The sequence below is a fragment of the Aulostomus chinensis genome, chromosome 3 (genome assembly GCF_037954235.1).
Source record: "Aulostomus chinensis isolate RoL2024-O1b breed Wild chromosome 3, RoL_Achi_v1.0, whole genome shotgun sequence".
In the NCBI taxonomy this organism is placed as follows: Eukaryota; Metazoa; Chordata; class Actinopteri; order Syngnathiformes; family Aulostomidae; genus Aulostomus; species Aulostomus chinensis.
Genome location: NC_141322.1, coordinates 14,479,499 through 14,496,303, shown reverse-complemented (window position 1 = coordinate 14,496,303; position 16,805 = coordinate 14,479,499). Strand labels below are relative to the sequence as shown.

At 42.0% G+C, this 16,805-nt stretch overlaps 1 protein-coding gene across 2 annotated transcripts in view; it reads right to left on the bottom strand.

The window, feature by feature from the left end:
• Positions 1-1,674: 1,674 nt before the first annotated feature.
• Positions 1,675-16,805, bottom strand: part of quob (quattro b) — a 29,170-nt gene continuing 14,039 nt past the window's right edge. Inside the window, exons 4-24 of one of the 2 annotated variants that reach the window (XM_086198845.1) lie at positions 16,622-16,801; positions 16,211-16,334; positions 14,937-15,030; positions 14,469-14,555; positions 14,271-14,387; positions 12,937-13,035; positions 12,712-12,860; positions 11,782-11,920; positions 11,530-11,652; positions 10,291-10,488; positions 9,252-10,165; positions 8,801-9,050; positions 7,823-7,912; positions 7,198-7,422; positions 6,377-6,547; positions 5,424-5,601; positions 5,147-5,263; positions 4,227-4,481; positions 3,772-4,043; positions 3,265-3,310; positions 1,675-3,151 (exon numbers count right to left, since the gene is read on the bottom strand). In XM_086198845.1, the coding sequence (XP_086054971.1) occupies positions 3,278-3,310; positions 3,772-4,043; positions 4,227-4,481; positions 5,147-5,263; positions 5,424-5,601; positions 6,377-6,547; positions 7,198-7,422; positions 7,823-7,912; positions 8,801-9,050; positions 9,252-10,165; positions 10,291-10,488; positions 11,530-11,652; positions 11,782-11,920; positions 12,712-12,860; positions 12,937-13,035; positions 14,271-14,387; positions 14,469-14,555; positions 14,937-15,030; positions 16,211-16,334; positions 16,622-16,801 (3,815 nt within the window). In that variant the 3' untranslated portion in view covers positions 1,675-3,151; positions 3,265-3,277. Of the gene's footprint in view, positions 3,311-3,771; positions 4,044-4,226; positions 4,482-5,146; positions 5,264-5,423; positions 5,602-6,376; positions 6,548-7,197; positions 7,423-7,822; positions 7,913-8,800; positions 9,051-9,251; positions 10,166-10,290; positions 10,489-11,529; positions 11,653-11,781; positions 11,921-12,711; positions 12,861-12,936; positions 13,036-14,270; positions 14,388-14,468; positions 14,556-14,936; positions 15,031-16,210; positions 16,335-16,621; positions 16,802-16,805 lie in introns of both variants that reach the window. The other variant, XM_086198844.1, reaches the window with a different exon arrangement.

The following is a 16,805-nucleotide window of genomic DNA, read 5'->3' as shown; positions in this document are numbered from 1 at the left end:
TCCGCAGCTATCTCGCTATTATTTGTTTCCCCCTCGTGCCAGTGTGGGTGGGGGCGTGACGGGACCCTCCCCTCCAAAGAAAGAGAGGAAAAAAAACAAAAAGAACCAAGCAAGCACCCGTGCGCACACACGCTCGGACAGACTTGAGTTGCGGCAACCTCAAGTGACTCATGACAGACTACCTCACAACAGTGATTGTTGTAGATTAAGGGGAATATCGCGGTGTAAGTGTTTATCTAACATCAACACAAAAGCGGGGTCGAATAAGATGGAAACATCCCCTCCCCATTTTTCTTTGGAATAACGATGAACGGATCAACTATGACCTTTTAAACCATTCCAGTCTAACTGTGGTCAAATAGACTGCTGCTGCTCATGCACGCACAGCCATGACAGGAAAAGACTGATAGCAGTAAAGTTTGGCCCAAATGTGGACCACATCTGTCTTTTTTTTGTGTGCCTTTTCTCTTTTACGCCCATTATTCTCCCCACTTTTACGCTGCCAGTTCCCCCGAGGAATCTGTTCTCTGTTAACTTCACATATTTGTCCCTGACGGGATGATAGACGGGTGAATGTGGCTGTCTAGACCAGGTCTAGGGCCCAAATCTGTTCCATATCATTGTATCTGAGTACGGCAATACGGGTCCGGTCCACTCAGCGCACACCATAACCCAAGTCAACACTCACTGCTGCCATTCTGGTGGAAGTCCCAGACTGGACCGAATTATCCTTCACAAAATAGCTGAATCATCATTGCTGCTTGAAAAAAGTCATTTCTTGATAAACGATGTCTGCGTTTGTTTGTTTGTTTGTTTTATGAAGTGCAACATGTTTCAGTAATTCTTAGGAAGATAGAACTTCCAGTGTAAGAAAACTGCCCTTCTGGTGGCGTCAAGATTCATTTGCGAGTTGTCTGCAAGCGTTACATCTCCTTGAATTTCATATCATTATTTATTAATGAATTTGCAATTATATCAGATGACACTTTGTTTGCTTTAAGTTTGATCTCAGACCAACCTGGAAAAAATTCTTTCAAGAGTTTCTCCACTCACTGCTGAATACGACACTGATTATTATGCACCGCTTCACAACTGCATTTTGAATTTTGGTTCATGAGAACCTGAGGAGGCACAACTCAGCGCCAACGAACTGATTGCGTCCGCAACTTTTCGAGTCAGAGCATCGGTTTACTCTTCTCACCTTTGAGGTGACAGGGATTTTCCAACACTTGTCCTGTACCCCGTTTAGACCTGCACGCGAATGCATTTTATAACAAGCACCACACTTTGGAAAAAATATTCAAACAAAGTCAATAATAAACTTGTAGTTGTGACTGTTAATGGAAGTGTAGAGGTTAATGCCAGCCATGCGGTTTGGAGCTCTCTGGCCAGACCAGTATTAACCACGAACATGCATCTTGGCCTCCGACTCCGGCGTTACATCAGGCGAGGGAATTCAGTGATTAGCAGAGGAACCAAAGCCAGAGCTCAGTCCAAACCCGCCGTGGAAATGACTGAGCGCCTGCGCCAAGGCAGGCTTGGCCGGTTCATATGAGACTGTGGCATCCATCACCTGGATCCAATTCCATGTTTATAATGAGAGAAGAGAGAGTTTTAGCGGGGCGGGTGTCAAGGGCTCCAATGACAAAAAAAAGAGCAAAAGGACAATAAAAAGACAGAAAAAGTATTTATTGCCAAATAAAATCAGTGTTAAATAGGCCTAAAAAAATGAAATGTATAAAATAAGACATAGTTTAAGGATTTCCAACACTCGAGGGCAACAAACACAGGCAAGAGATTCAGTATAAACAATTCAGCATTTTTCTTCAGAGTTATAAAAACTATAGAGTACCGTAAAAAATTAAAGGAAGTGCAATCTCTTTCATATTATGTTGGTAACATTTTTCAATAATTCTCTCCCTATGAAGGATTAATACAAGGTTGAACTACCTTATTATTTGAATTGTTAACATTTCAGAAATCAATGATTAACAGTTGTAAATGACATGGGGGGGGGGGGGGGGGTCCAGCCAGGTGAAGGTACGCGATAATACTGCATTTTATCAGATCTTCCAGTTTAACCATGTAAAAACTAAGCAGTGAGCAAACCTTGCTAAACAGTGACCCCTGCACTGACGTATGGGAAATCAGGTTGTAAGTATTTTACAACTCTTAATCAATGGTTTATGAAGTGTCACTGTACATAATAATGCACTTCCAAACATGGAGAAATCCTTTTGTAAGGGAAGACTTATTCTAAGGTGGTACCAGGCTAAAGGCTAAAGAGTACATAAGCAAGATGTCCTTTAGAAGGACCTCCATGATTCATCGTCGTGTATTCCGTAACTTAGTAGTTAGCATTGCAGTAAAAGTATGTGTTTTTTCATCGATTACATACTAAAGAAAAAGGAACTAAGTTGAAGTAGTGGTGGCTCATTTACATTTATTTCATCAGGATATAACATAACATCTGTAAAACATTACAAATGACTCTCTCAGCTACTTGTGTCAAGCATGTAAATGCAGAGTAAATGGAAACTAAATCTAGCAATCAAGGTTGGAGTTAAGAAGTTCACATCTGCCTGCCGCGCCAGCAAAAAGACGGACGTGCACGTCATCGCCGCAACTACTCGTGTCAGATAGACGCTGTACAACAGATCTTCTCACCGGGAACCTGTTAGTTTGGATAAAATAGTTCATTAAGATGAACAGATATTGCGATTTGGTAAATATGTACAAAAGTGAATACATGTAGGATGATTAAAAAAAATTACAATGCAATCGTGTGTTTGTGACACAAATCTTCACTGGCCACCAAGATTTGACTGATAAAAGCAGCAATCAGTCTGAATTTCTGCGGCAAGATTATTTGACGGTATTTGTTAAGCCAGCGGGAAAGTTTGGCATTATGTGATGAAATACATGAAACGCAGGCTCAGAGAATTAATAAGAAATGATTCATAGTATGTGACATAAAGTAGTGTTGGGTGTACGTTTCATGATCAATGCTAAAAATACAGCCTTTTTTTCCCTTGTTTATACTGTAAGTGATTAATATAATTAACAGTATTTACAGAGCAGTAATGGATTACAGTGACAGGTGATATACAAACAATTAAAATGCATGTCTTTCGGGTCCTCCTGGGTGAATCTGTTGACAAAAAAAAGACCAAAAAAAAAAACCCTTTTCATTTAGTTCTTTCCAACGCTGAACACATACTGAACTGGAAGGTCTGGAAGGTATGCGGTCTCATCACGCCGTACCTCGTGCCACCGTTCAAACCTCCGTGGATTTTCCAACATTTGTGTTCTATAACAAAGAAATTCATGAAAAAAAACAGAGTTAAAATTGAGGTGAAAAGAAAAATGCCTTTTAGATCGCATCATTTTTAACAAGCTGGCTGTGTGTCCTCTGAATAATGAGGATACAGGCCTGCTGGCTAGAGTCGGTTCACTCTCAGGACAGTTACGCGGGACAGCTCCTCTCTTCTATGGCACAACTATTTTTCAGTGTTCGAATCAAATTCCTCCCAATGTTCTGTCCCTGTGCTGGTGGCCTCCAGGGCAACCTGCTCTGCCCCACTCAGAATTATGTCACAATCTTGATACTCTCTTTCATTTGTGACATGAATAGTGACAGAATAGTGAACAAAATTTAAAAAAACAACCTTCAAGTACGTGCAATTGACTCCCTCTGTGGTTGATGAACAAGCTTTGTGTTGTGTTCTTTAACCACACGGCAAATTACTAGTGGGATGTTTTCTACTGCACCTTGCCACAGGACAGATCCTTGGTGAGGCTTCGTGGTTTAGGTTTGGCTGCCACTGGTGGTGGGGTTTTTTCTTTGGATCCAGCCAGAGAAGTTGATCTGTGGGAGGCGGCAGAAGCTTCAGCTGGACGGGACGCCGCTGCCTCCTTCACCGTGACTACGGAGGCGCACACTGAAGAGGTGTCCTCCACTTCTCTTTCAAAAGCAGAGTGGTAGCTGTGACACGAACTGCTGAAGCCACTGACACTCTCTCCTGAGGACTCAGAGCTGTCCACTGGAAAGACAGAAAAATGAATTACAGGAAGTACACGTGTCTGTTCCTCTTTGTCTTTCAGAAATGATGATAACATCTCTGAAGAGTTACTGAGAAGTCTGTAAACTATGAGCTATCTCCTCCAGTCATGAACATGACCCAGCAGTCTAAGTGGGGCTGCTCTAGAGACATAGACAGTCTTACACACTAAGTTCTGACTCCCACTCTCATGGTCCACGTCATACTCCTCCAGGACCCCCGAGGGTGAAACGTATCCCTCGAGGCCACTAGCAACCACGCTCGTCTTTATCCCACCCAGGTATCCCACCGGGGACAGGGAGCCCCTTCCAGACGAGCAGGAGGAAGATGAAGGGCTTCGTGAACCGGTAGATTTTGGTCGAGCACCAGGAAGCCCTTCTTTTGACCCACATGATCCAACAGAGGACAGGATTCTGTTTTCTAAGGAGAGCAGCATAAGACAAAGCCTCATCAAAGATCAAATCAAGATCGAAAGCCTTTATTGTCATTGTCTAGCATACAACGAAATTGGAGTGCAATGCCCTTTGGTGCAACAGTTATTAAATATATGTAAAAGGTTCTGGGCATAAAAAAAGAGATAAATAGAAATATTTAAGAAGAAAAAAATGATATATACATATATATATATATATATATATATATATATATATATATATATATATATATACACACATATATATACACACACACATATATATGCATACATACATATATATACATACATATACATACATACATATATATACATACATATATATACACATACATATATATACATATATATATATATACACATACATATATATACATATATATATACATACATATATATACATATATATATACATACATATATATACATACATATATATACATATATATATATACATACATATATATACATACATATATATATATACATACATATAAATTGCAGCAAAATATAAAAAACAGTGGTATGATATTTGAAATTGCACATTTAAGAGATGAAACAGTGGTTGTACTAGGAAGAAAACAGTAATTGCACCTGAACGACTCAGTATAGTTCATGACTTCAAGGAGCCTGCGTGACAGTATTTACTCACCTCGTCCAATCAGCACATAGTTTACGGCCCTGTCATTGATAGCTGCTTCACTGGGCTGGATATCCATGAAAGGCTTATTTCCAATACCCATGAAAACTCTCTCTTGCATACGGACTTCTACAACGCAAAAAAGAAATTATTCAACTAAAAAAAAAAAATACTTCAGCTTCAGTTATGAGGCATTTTGTTTTGATGTCTGTTACAGGAGTATACATCCTGAATTTGTGTGTGTGTGCGTGTGTGTGTATGTGTGTCACACATTTGTGTGTGCCTGTACCTCTGTTGTGTACTGCTTGTTCCCAGAGGATTCGCTCCAGGTCCTTGGTCCAAGCATCTTTCACCTCACGGCTGCCTGCTTGGAGTGTATAAGTATCTTGTGTTTTCCTCTTTCTGAACCAAATCTCAAAACACAGGCCGCTGTCACCACTGTTTTGGGTAATGCCTATGTCTGAGGTCTAAACACACACACACACACACACACACACACACACACACACACACACACACACACACACACACACACAGAAGATGGTTCCAGTTAAGTTTATTAGTCAAGCAGAAGTGATTGGAGCTGGGATGTGTGGCATGATTTTATACTGCAGTATGTCATCGTCACTGCAAAAGAGCTGGAAAGGCAATAAGAACACAATGATGTAATTGGTGAGCAAAGAATGAACTTTACAACCACGATAGGGAGACCATCTGGAATTTGTGTATTTTAATATAATATACCGATATTGTGGTTGGCCCCTACAGGACTTATCCCTGGAACTCAAATGTTTTACTGTGCAGCTGCTTTTGCTTTGTCCTGATGCAAATGCAGCTATTTTATAGCACGTAGTACCATCAGGGTCGCTCTGCCAGCACCCTCTTCTATGGTGAAGGTCACGGGATTTTACATTATTACACTGCTTCCAATGTCATATTCAAATCAAGCGTTCAAGGATATTAGTCATGGCTGCTCCTGTTGTGAATGAAATGGAGAATTCCATGGTGAAAGCGTTTCTCTATTTCGTTTCAGATGATGAATGTGTTGTAATTGACAGCTGTAGAATAAACACGTACAGGAATGTTGAGAAAGACAACATGAAGCAACTCGTCTGTAAAGCCTGATGACAGCAGCTGATTGAGCAATTTTGACGCTGCATAGATTCAGATGGCGAGTGACTCCCACGGACATTTCTGTATGTGTGTGTGTGTGTGTGTGTGTGTGTGTGTGTGCGTGTATACCTTGAATGACTGTTTGTAGATATATGTGTCATTTCCTACATCCGTCTTCCTGGTCTTGCTAAAGAGGATGAGTTCTTGAAAGAGGAAAATGTGGCGGGAACATTTTTTCTTCCGGAATGTCACCAAGAATTCATCCTGGCGGATCAGCTGCCCCTGCTCCTTCAGGTTAACCTGCAGGACACAAAAGGAAGACTCAGTAATGGACGACAGGAGTTCACAATTGTTGTGCAGTCAGCATTCATGTACAGTAACACTGTTCTTCAAAAGCAGTAACCAATTCCTTCATGAACTCTGCAGCAATTTCCAGGGTAAACAGAGAGGGTAAAAGGACCTGAGAGACCAACAGGTCCACTTCCTCTCTTCCCTTTTGTTTCCACTTTAGATAACATAACCCTCCCTATTCCATGGAAAAGATAACTCTTACTTATTCCTGCACATATTCCATCCCTGATGAATCAAAAACGAAGATAAAGTTTATTATTAAAAGAAGTCCACATCCCTCACAATGTCTCCCACTCAAAGATTTCATAATCTTGCCGGTAATTGTCTCCCTACTCATTCCCTGTGGCAGCAGATTTTCCAGCTGTGTTTCCCAAGACTGACCCATGAAATGTCCCTCATATAATAGCACATACTCTGCTATACCTGTGTACAATTCGCAGTACCTACCAATCTGCCAATTACCCCACTGAGGGACGAATAAAGGTTTATTATCTTATCTTATACTACTCCCTACAAGTGAGGTGAGAAAAATATAATTTTTCTCTTGCTGGGTATTTTGTTGTTCACAAAAGACAACCAACTCTACAGTCTTTCCTTACATCACAGTGGTGGATGGCGTCCATGGCCAGAAGGTTGTTGCCATGTCGGAGCTGGAACTGGATCACATCCAAGGCAGCCTTGACCTCAGTCAGCTCTCTGGCTTGTCCTGGACCACATTCCCTCATCATGTCTTGAAGCAGCAAACCGTACTTACTGATCCGCTGCACGGGCTTCAGCAAGTATGACCACAGGTCCATTTGATCCTGGAGCTTCAGCTGCTTTTGCTGGTGCACAAGGAGCAGAGACGGATCAGCCAGTGAACCCACAGTGGCACTGGTAATGTTTACTGGTCTGGTTAAAGTAGGATGTTGAAACTGGGGATGGAGCGGCAGGTTAATGTTAATGGGTAATGGCAGTGCTGCACTTTGCTTTGGAAAATGGATCAGCCAATACCCCACACCTTAGCTCCACTACTCCTGTAGTTCTAGCATTAGCGTGCAAAAATAAGATGGTGAATGTTCCTGGGTAAAAATCAGTCGTAGTTAGCAGCTAATAAGTTTGGCTAGTAAGGGCCAGTTATTTAGCCGCTGCTTGAAATACACAGTTATCATTTCTGTTGTAAGAAAATAAAAGCGTTTTGAGGGAGGAGAGGAGTGAATGAAGAGAAAATTAAATGCTTTTCACCTTAAAGAAAGCCTGTCCGTGATTGATGAGAAGACTATCAGACTGTGGTTTGTTCTTGCTGTAAAGAGCATACAAAGCAAAGCTCTCTTTCTGAAAAGAAAGAAAAAAACAGATACTATTAGATATCATTACCAATGACAATGCATACACACGTTGAGGGTCACAGATAACCATCAGACCACATTTAAACTGCCATCAGTACCAATAGAATCTCCAAATGTGTAATTTTCTAGGCATGTTAGCTGCAGCTGTTTTGTCTCCCTGGCTCAAATATGATGGATTGTGCGCTCCAGCTTTGTGTTGGACCAGGTTTTTCCAAAAGTTCAATGTGTAATCATGGAAAAATTTGCATTTTGCAAACAAACATTGCAAAAAAGTGCCGTCTGCATCAAGTTTGGGTACACGTGAGATCTCTTACCACAAGCCAGTGCCTTGCCTGTGTGTGATTTGGGCTTTAACAATTTGCAGGGTGACAACACATGAGCTCTCTCTCTCTCTCTAACATTTCTCTACTCTCTTACCCAAATGTGCTTTTCGGTATCAAAATTGGGTACCTTGTAGTCCGGATATGCTGTGGTTATTACTCCTAAAATGAAGTAGTTCTACACCCAAACCTCGTTACAGCGGTTTCAGCTGACACACATTCAGTTCAGTGATGTCAACACTTAAGCCATTAAAAGACACATTTCTTTTGTAGTCGAGACACATCTGGAAGAGCTTATGGTTCTGATTGATTATCCTGAATTATTATGCTTTTGGTTCAAAGCAGGAAACCACTATTTAACATTGAACAACTAAAACCTGGTTGTATCATCAAAGTCACTCAGGTTGGAGGGAAACTGTAGGTTAACACAGTGTACACAGAACCATTACAGGGCTCTAATTTAGAATAAAAGGTTATTAGACATTGTGGTCAACATTAAAACCTGATCGAATCATTGTTTTTATTCTCTTCAAACAAATACCAGTGGCACACACATGTCGTAGGAAGCAGCGTCCAACTCTGAAGGGTTCATTCATGCAGCTCTCCAACTCCTTCAGGAAATGATGGCGGTGGAAGTCATGTAGTTTTTCTAGGTTACCAAAGACGCTCCCCCTCTGGCCCCTCAGGTCCTGAGGAACATCGCTTCTCTCCAGCTCAGGGAAGTAGTGCTCTCGGACATAACCCAGAGCCTTCACATACTCCCTCTCTGTGGACAGCAGCTCCTCCATGATCCTCCGCAGTTTCCTGTTCATTTAGGATAGAAATGATAACTGTAGCTCAAAACCAAACCCAGGTGAGGTCTGGCTCATGTTCTGATTTTCATTAGTGACATGAATCTGGTAAATCATTTCTCTTCATGGCATTATTGATTAATTAGTGGCCAGACATGAATATATCATATAGGGTCTTGCTATGTTTTCAACAGGGGGAGGGGGCAGTACTTACAGAACATTGCTGCCATTGTTTTCTGTTGGTGTGAGTAAGCTCTGGGTGGAGACGGTGCATCCTTTAGTGGGACAGCCTCCCTCTTCATTACTGTCTCCTCTCGACTTGCAGCTCAAGTGTCCCGTGTGTAAACTCTCGTTATGGGAAGTAGGCAGATTTTGGACAAGCTTCAAGTTTAGTTCTAGTGGCTTCACACTGCTCTGGCAATGTTTTTGTCTTACATTCAAGGCCGAAAAGCCAGAGGCAAATGTCAAATGAGAGCTCACGCATGATCCCTCACTGAGGGAGCGACCCAAGGGTTGGTGCCATGGAAAATCATCAGCCCTTTCCCTCCTTAGATCTGCCTCACTGTGATGCTCTCTCAGTCTCAATTTGGCTGCTGAATGACACTCAGTCAGTGGAGTTGTTTTTACATTCTTAGGTTTAGATTCTACTTTTCCTTTAAAGATAGGATTTAAAGGGTGGTTAGAGACTCCAGCAGTGGTACATTCACTTGTGCTCTCTGTGGTAACAGCTGCCTCGTTCTGAGAGGTTGGCTGCAGAGAGCATTCAGCCTCCCCCATTTCAAGCCTCTCTTTCTTCTCCATTCCTCCAGCTCCCCCTTGAGTGATTGCAGCTGTGGCCGATTTGTTTCTGCTCTTATCAACACCTATACTCTTCATGCGCATCTCTTCAAGACGATTCCGAGCTTCTTGGCACTGGACCCAGGCTGCATTCCATACTCTCATCACCCCAGAGGCCCCTGAATTCACATTGCAGGCCTTAGATTTCAGAGCATGGAAGTGGAGGGTGGAGAATTCCCCACCTAATCTCTCCTCATACATCTGTAATGTGCTTAGCCTGGCCTGAGCCAAGTCACACCCCTGCTCTACCTGCTCCAAAAAATGACTGCATTCTTTGGCCAGGGAAGACGCCTGCAGACAGAAGAAAGTTACCAATTTATATTTACAAAGGATCAGACACAAGACAAGTCAGAACTATTTAAAAGACAAAAATTAGAAAACACATGGACACATGACACGACAACGGAGACACAAACCTGATCACAGAAGCGGTACACATGCACTTGTGTGTCCAGTTCTTGGTGCTGCTGTTCTGCTCTCAACATAAAGTCATCCACTTTACACTTGAAAGTGTTCACTAGTGTCCCAAATACTTCAACCGCAGGACTGGAGATACTGGTGGCCACAAAGCTTTCTGCTTCCGTCACGAGGGTCAAGGCGGACAGCTGTTTCTCCTGTGATTAATGATACATGTAGGTTGCTAAAACTGTATTTCCTCCCTCCTCCAACCTCCTTTATCTACTGTTTACCATGATTGTTACACACATTCAAATATTGTCAACAAGAGCAGGATAAGAGAAATATTCAGGAAAGAGATACACAAGATGAGTTCACTTCCAGTTCATATAGATACTTCAACAAAAAAATGTTTACACTAACAAGTGGCTGTCTTGAGCCCCAAAAGATCTTCTTCATTCACCATTGAATCAATTCTTTGTGGTTCCAAAATGTAGAAAGAGCCAGGCTAGTATATTTAGCTTAAAGCTAATGGCAAGTGAATGCTATCAACAACGGCAGCAACAAAACAATAGCATAACAGCCCAAAAACATTATTTGCAAACTTGCAAAAGCATAATCTGGTATAACCCATTACTACTTTCTTCACCTTTATGTTTGATAATTAAGAGCCACTTTGATTTGAGCCAAAAATCGGTAAACTATACCTGTAGGTCTTCCTGTTAGGTGCTGGTTCACAGCAGCATCGAGAGCGACCAGCTAGCATATTCATTTGAACCAACTCACTCCGTCAGCATATGGCTGAATTACTGATTACTGAGCATGGCTGAATAAAGAACATGTGGACTATACCGGACCACCCACTTGATAGTGTATGCACCAATGTTTTCGGGCTGTTTTTCTGTTATTGTTAGCCATAAGTGACCATTAGCTTCAAGCTAAAATATGTAGCTGACTCTTTCTGCATTCTGGGGTCACAGAGAAGTGATGCAGGAGGGGAAAATGTCTTCATGTTAGAGTTTTACTGCTAACAATTGCATTTATACTAGAAACAAAATCAAGTTCATGTGTCCTGCTGAGCACAACATGTATATCTCATAAACATCAATTTGCCACAGAGTTTGTTTTCATCTAGAATCCAAAATCCAATGTAAAAATCCCATTTGATTTCCTGTTCAAGAACCCATGGTGATGCTACTGTAAAACCCGGATTGGCGGGGAAAATACATCACCGCTACAATACTATATTGAGGAATTACCTTAGCCTGAGTCAGAAAAACGTTAAATTTCTGCAAGGTCTTTTCAGCGCACACCAGGTTTTCTTCTGTTGTGTAAGTGTCCTTCAGTCTCTGTTCGCCTTCTGTATTGAACCATTTTCCAGCCTGCAAGTTAAAATGTAGACTTATATAAACGCTGGTTGGCAAACATTTATCACGTCAGTCTCAAACATTGCATCACTCCGTCTGATGTATTTCAGATGGTTGATTGTAGATTTCTAGAGGTGGTTGTACCGTGCTGAGTTCAGCCTCCATTTCCCGGAGCCTGAAGAGGAATTCCAGCTGCTGAAGTGACTCGTTGGATTTCATCACTAGCGTGTGGAGCTTCTCCTCCACCTGGTTATACAGGCTGGTCACTGATTCCAGAGCATCTCTGCACAGAAGCACACATTGATGCACCCAATGAAGGTTGAAGTATGAAGTACATGTTGAGTAGGATTTGCGGAATATCAAGGTTGGTTTTTGCTTTTGGATTTTTTTTTGCAGGTGGCCGCGTCATTTATGCAGTACTTAACCATGGCAATGAGCGCCAGTTCATTAAACCTCTGCTCTTATAAATGAGTTGCCACTTGGAATTGCTTTCTCTTGTAGGAATTGTAATTGTGATATTATACTATTGAAAAAAAAAACAAATTTCATGCAGTGTAAATCCTATTCATATCCACATGATGTCATAATCAGCTGGCTGCATGGGTAGACTGGCCATCTGACCGACTGGGGACTTTCCCAGTGGTCCAACAAGCACGAGCTGATACCCATTTTTCCCCCCTATGGTGCATGCAGTTTTACAATAAGTATTGGATTACAAAAGAGCCTGAAAATCTTTGGGTTGACTTGGCTCTGGAGGGACAGTAACAGCGACTGAGCGAGGCTGATGTGGTTTGAAGCACAGCGTGTTATCCTTTTGTGGGTACAGAAGTCCCGGGGGGCGATTGTGGTATGCCGATGCAATCCAAAATGTCAAGGCCTCTTTTTTTTTTTGTCTCAGTTCGACCTTGGCGAGCTGCGGATTTGTTTAAGATATTAATTTCAGTTCTATTGATGACTGGAGCACAGCTTTGACTGTGACTTCTGCGAGTCAGTCAGATCATTCTGTAATGTGGAGCATTTCATGTTCTCGGTAAAGTTGTTGCACAATATTACATCTTCTATATATTTATATACCTGTAGTCCTCGGACTGTGGGAATCTAAACTCTTCCCTCCTCATCCTGGCCAGTACGGCTCCTCCTTCTCTTTGCAGTGTGACCAATCGGGTGTCCTCCAGCACCTCTTTCATTGAAGCTCTCTGTTCCTGAATGCATCGTTGGACTTCCTACAGCAGCACCTTAGAGGTTAATGGCCACATCCAGAATGTGTCACACAACATCACACTATACTTTATATTTTACCTGGGCAGTGTCCAACAGTTTGCTTTCATTCACTCTCTTGATGGCCTTCTGCAACAAACTGTCCGCGCCTTGCAGGTCAGTCATGAAAGAAACCAGTCTCTGAAAATAGAGAAACAACCTTTTAACACCGGGGTACGTGTTGGTGGTACGACATCTGTTAAAATTCTATGCAAGCGCCGATGAAACACCAAAACACGCTGAAACACTGCCGATGTTTGTGCACAAATGAAAATGGTGGTTTATGTAGTTCTGCAGTTCAGAAAAAAAGTTATCTTATATTCTTAGATATATATTCATTCATATATATATATTCACTGACGACGGCTTCTGGAAATGACATTCACTGTTGGAAAATAATGTTTTATGATGTGTCGACACAGTCCATGTTTAGGGGGGGAAAAAAACACATGAAAGAAAACATGAATGTTATGAGTGCAGCGTTATTAGCGGGTCTCCTGCTGCATGGTCTGATGTTTGCCCCCTGTTGTAGACTTCCTCATGTGTTAAAAACAGTATCCACGGAATTTGTGTGCCATTTAACAAAGTTCATGCAGTGTGGTGCAGGGAGGTCCTGGTAGATTCGCATATTTTCAGTGAGATCACTTTAAGACCATCCGGGACACATCAGTGCCACCTTGAGTTGATGCCCTGCATCTCACAGGTAGCACATTTCTAGGAGGGAGCACTGGTTAGGTTTGTTTTAGAGGACTCGAGATGTTGAATTGCACGATGCAAAGATGAGAGGGCGAAAGCCACACTTTAACCTCATACAATCAAATGTACATCATATATGCTGTATGTATATCTAGTGAATACAATCTGTATCAAAAAATAACCTGAAAGTTTTACTTCCTTTTAAAAAATAAACAACTACTCATCTTTTGCCCTTTCAATTAGACTGTGTTGACCTATCATTTGGATACATGAACTCCATAACACCATATCTTGTTAACAAAGCGAATGCAAAAACTGGGGAGGAGCCCAAGATGGATCTGTTCCATTGAGGGGGTGCGTACTGAGAAATAATGCATTCATTTCCAGTGTAAAACGTCAGGCCCTGCTGACACTCGGTAGTTTATTATCCAAATGATCGAAATGATCGTTCTCATACGACTCTCCACCTGTGACTTACTGCAGCCTCATTCCGTTCAAATCTGCTTTTGGCTTTACAGAATAACCAATGCTGAATGATTTGCGCTGGTGTGACCATCTTGAATCATTTCCAGTAAATTGTGCTCAAAGAGCCAGGAAGCTCCAGCGTTAATCAATACGACAGCGGGACGCCGCCTCACAGCTGTGCAGGCCTGTATAATATAGTGTACGATATTCAGTACCTGATGGAACTGAAGCCAGTCTGAATGGCTGTACGTGAACGTCCCGCCCAGGTCAGAGGTCAGCTGGGAAGCTTCCACTGTCTTGAAGAGGGCTTTCATAGAAGTCACCATGTCCATCTTATAGAATAACACAAAGGTCAGGCAAAGCGGAAGAGGAGCGTTCATCTCCACAGAGCAATAAAAGAATACATTTCTCACTTGCAGGCCAGGCTGCTTCTCTGGGCGTGGACATGTGTCTTTATCCGCCAGCATCACAACACTGTGGACAGCATGGAGAGCTTGTTCCTATAGCAGGGGGTCAGTTGATGTATCATTAATATATCAACTCTCAAAATTTAAACATGAGACGCATTTTCTAATATCAAAACATCAGTTGCACTCTCATCCTGCTTTAACTTTTTTCACGCATGAAACTGTTTCTTCGAGCTTCTTTTGAACCTGATCAAAAGGGCGATAGCTCCCCCTAGTGCATTTGTTCAGTGCTAGCAACTTTTAAATATTTGAAATCCATGTAAGATTTGTAAGACTTGCATGTATGAATGTGTGCTTATCCTTGCATCCACTCTGCTCCTTGTTATTTAAAGGGTATTTCTTGGAATCTGATGATATGTGGCTGTTGCGTGTGATTTTAAGGTGAAGATTCTGGTGCAGGTTCGTTGTTTTAACCTGGGCCATCAGCAGAGCTTTGTAGAGGTCTGATGGAGGAGACTTCTTCCTGGCATTGATGACCAAAGTCATTCCCAGCTCCCGAACATCTTTCCTGACAAACAGAGTGAAAGATGTTCACTTCATCACTATGGTCTCTGTTGATAAATGTTTTTGAGCTTTAATTATTCAACTTCTCAAACCAGTGTTCGTGATGTTATCTTGCACTCTCTGACATTCTCTCTCTCTCTCTCTCTCTTCTTCACACATCCCATTCCTCACTTTAATGCTTTCACACACTCCTCTTTAATGGCCTCTTCTCGGGTTACCGTCGGTTCGCCTACATCAGACATGACTGCTAATTCTAGCAAGGCGCTGCATACCAGACAGTTGGCAGCCCGCCTGGCTAGAGACTGTTGTGGTATGGATCTCTACTGGGGACGCAGGAAGGCCGAGCTACCTGGTGGAGCAGCCTTTTGAACTTCAAAGGCACAATTAATCTCAGAGAAAACAGGAAAAGTGTTTACTGGGTAACCTTTCGGATTGAGTTGATAGACGAGGTCAAAGTTACTGAGCTCAAAGGGTGTGGAATCTATATAAAATATACTGTTTAACAATCAAGTAATGATGATTCAGGGATACTTTAATCTGGATACACCTCATAAATTTGGTCGACTTGGAACAAAGGAAGCGTGGGGCATAAACTTTACATCCTACTGCCATCTTGTGGTCACCAGATTTACTACACACAACAGAACAGGCTCAATAAATCAACAACCATACTTTTCTTCTAGTGGAGAACTTTATTTGACATCATCTGATTTGATCTAATTTAATTAACTTATCTAATTTAATTATGCCTTATTTCTAATTGATTTTAACCATCTTTCTTTTTTCATTCAATCATATTCTTATCTCAACTGTTCAAAAGCGTCATCTATCGATCTTTTCCTCTTCATGTCTCTTCTCTCTTGTTTCACTTTGACCAGCAATTGTTGTTTTTCCTCCTCCCCCCTAAATTAAATGTCATTATTAGGACTCTTATTTACTACACATTTTTGATCTTATTCCTCCCCTACAACTGTTATCTAATTTTCTTTTTCTTTTTCCAGTTCCATTTTCCTTATCAAACAGAAACAAACTCACGTCTTGATCCCACACCGCCCACAGCCCCCCCCCCCCCCCCCCCCCCGGCCATTTCCAGCTCCACATTTGAAGCTTTCAGACTGATTGAGACTAACACACAAATGTTCCTTCACACTTTTAGCAGATCTCAATAACAGTGTTTGCAGTACCTGGGTATGGAGTGGAGGTAGAGCAGTAACTCGCAGAGAGTCTGGGCTGAAACCAAAGGAGACGTCCACTCCTTCCTGTCACAGTGAACCTCCACCACTGCCCTGCCGGTCCTGTCCCTGCTTCCTGCAGGGGGACAGAGAGGAAGATTGTCTCACCCTCAAGGGTAACACCACAGGAGAGATGCTGCACTTTTGCCTTGATCAAAGTTTCTGAGTTACCAAGATCTACAAGGCTTTTTAAATGGACATTCTTTCATTGAAATGGCTGATGGGATTTATATAACGAGTATGTCACAAGTCAACACCTTTCATAAAAATGAAGCCCATTCCAATATGTGCACAGGAAATATTCATGATTTAAGAACCTCCTCATGACAAACTGCAGATGTCGGAATCATTAGTGTAAAGTACCTGGTAAACAAATGAAGCCCAGTTCAAGAAGGCCACTGATGCTCCTGAGACTGGATTCCTGGTTTTGTGGAGGATCGGCACTGGCAGAGGCGAGATGAGAGGACGGCTTGTCTATTTTCTGGAGCCTGGACACTGGTCCATCCGCGGTGGAAGGAGTTTCACTCCTGCATAACTGGGAATCTGT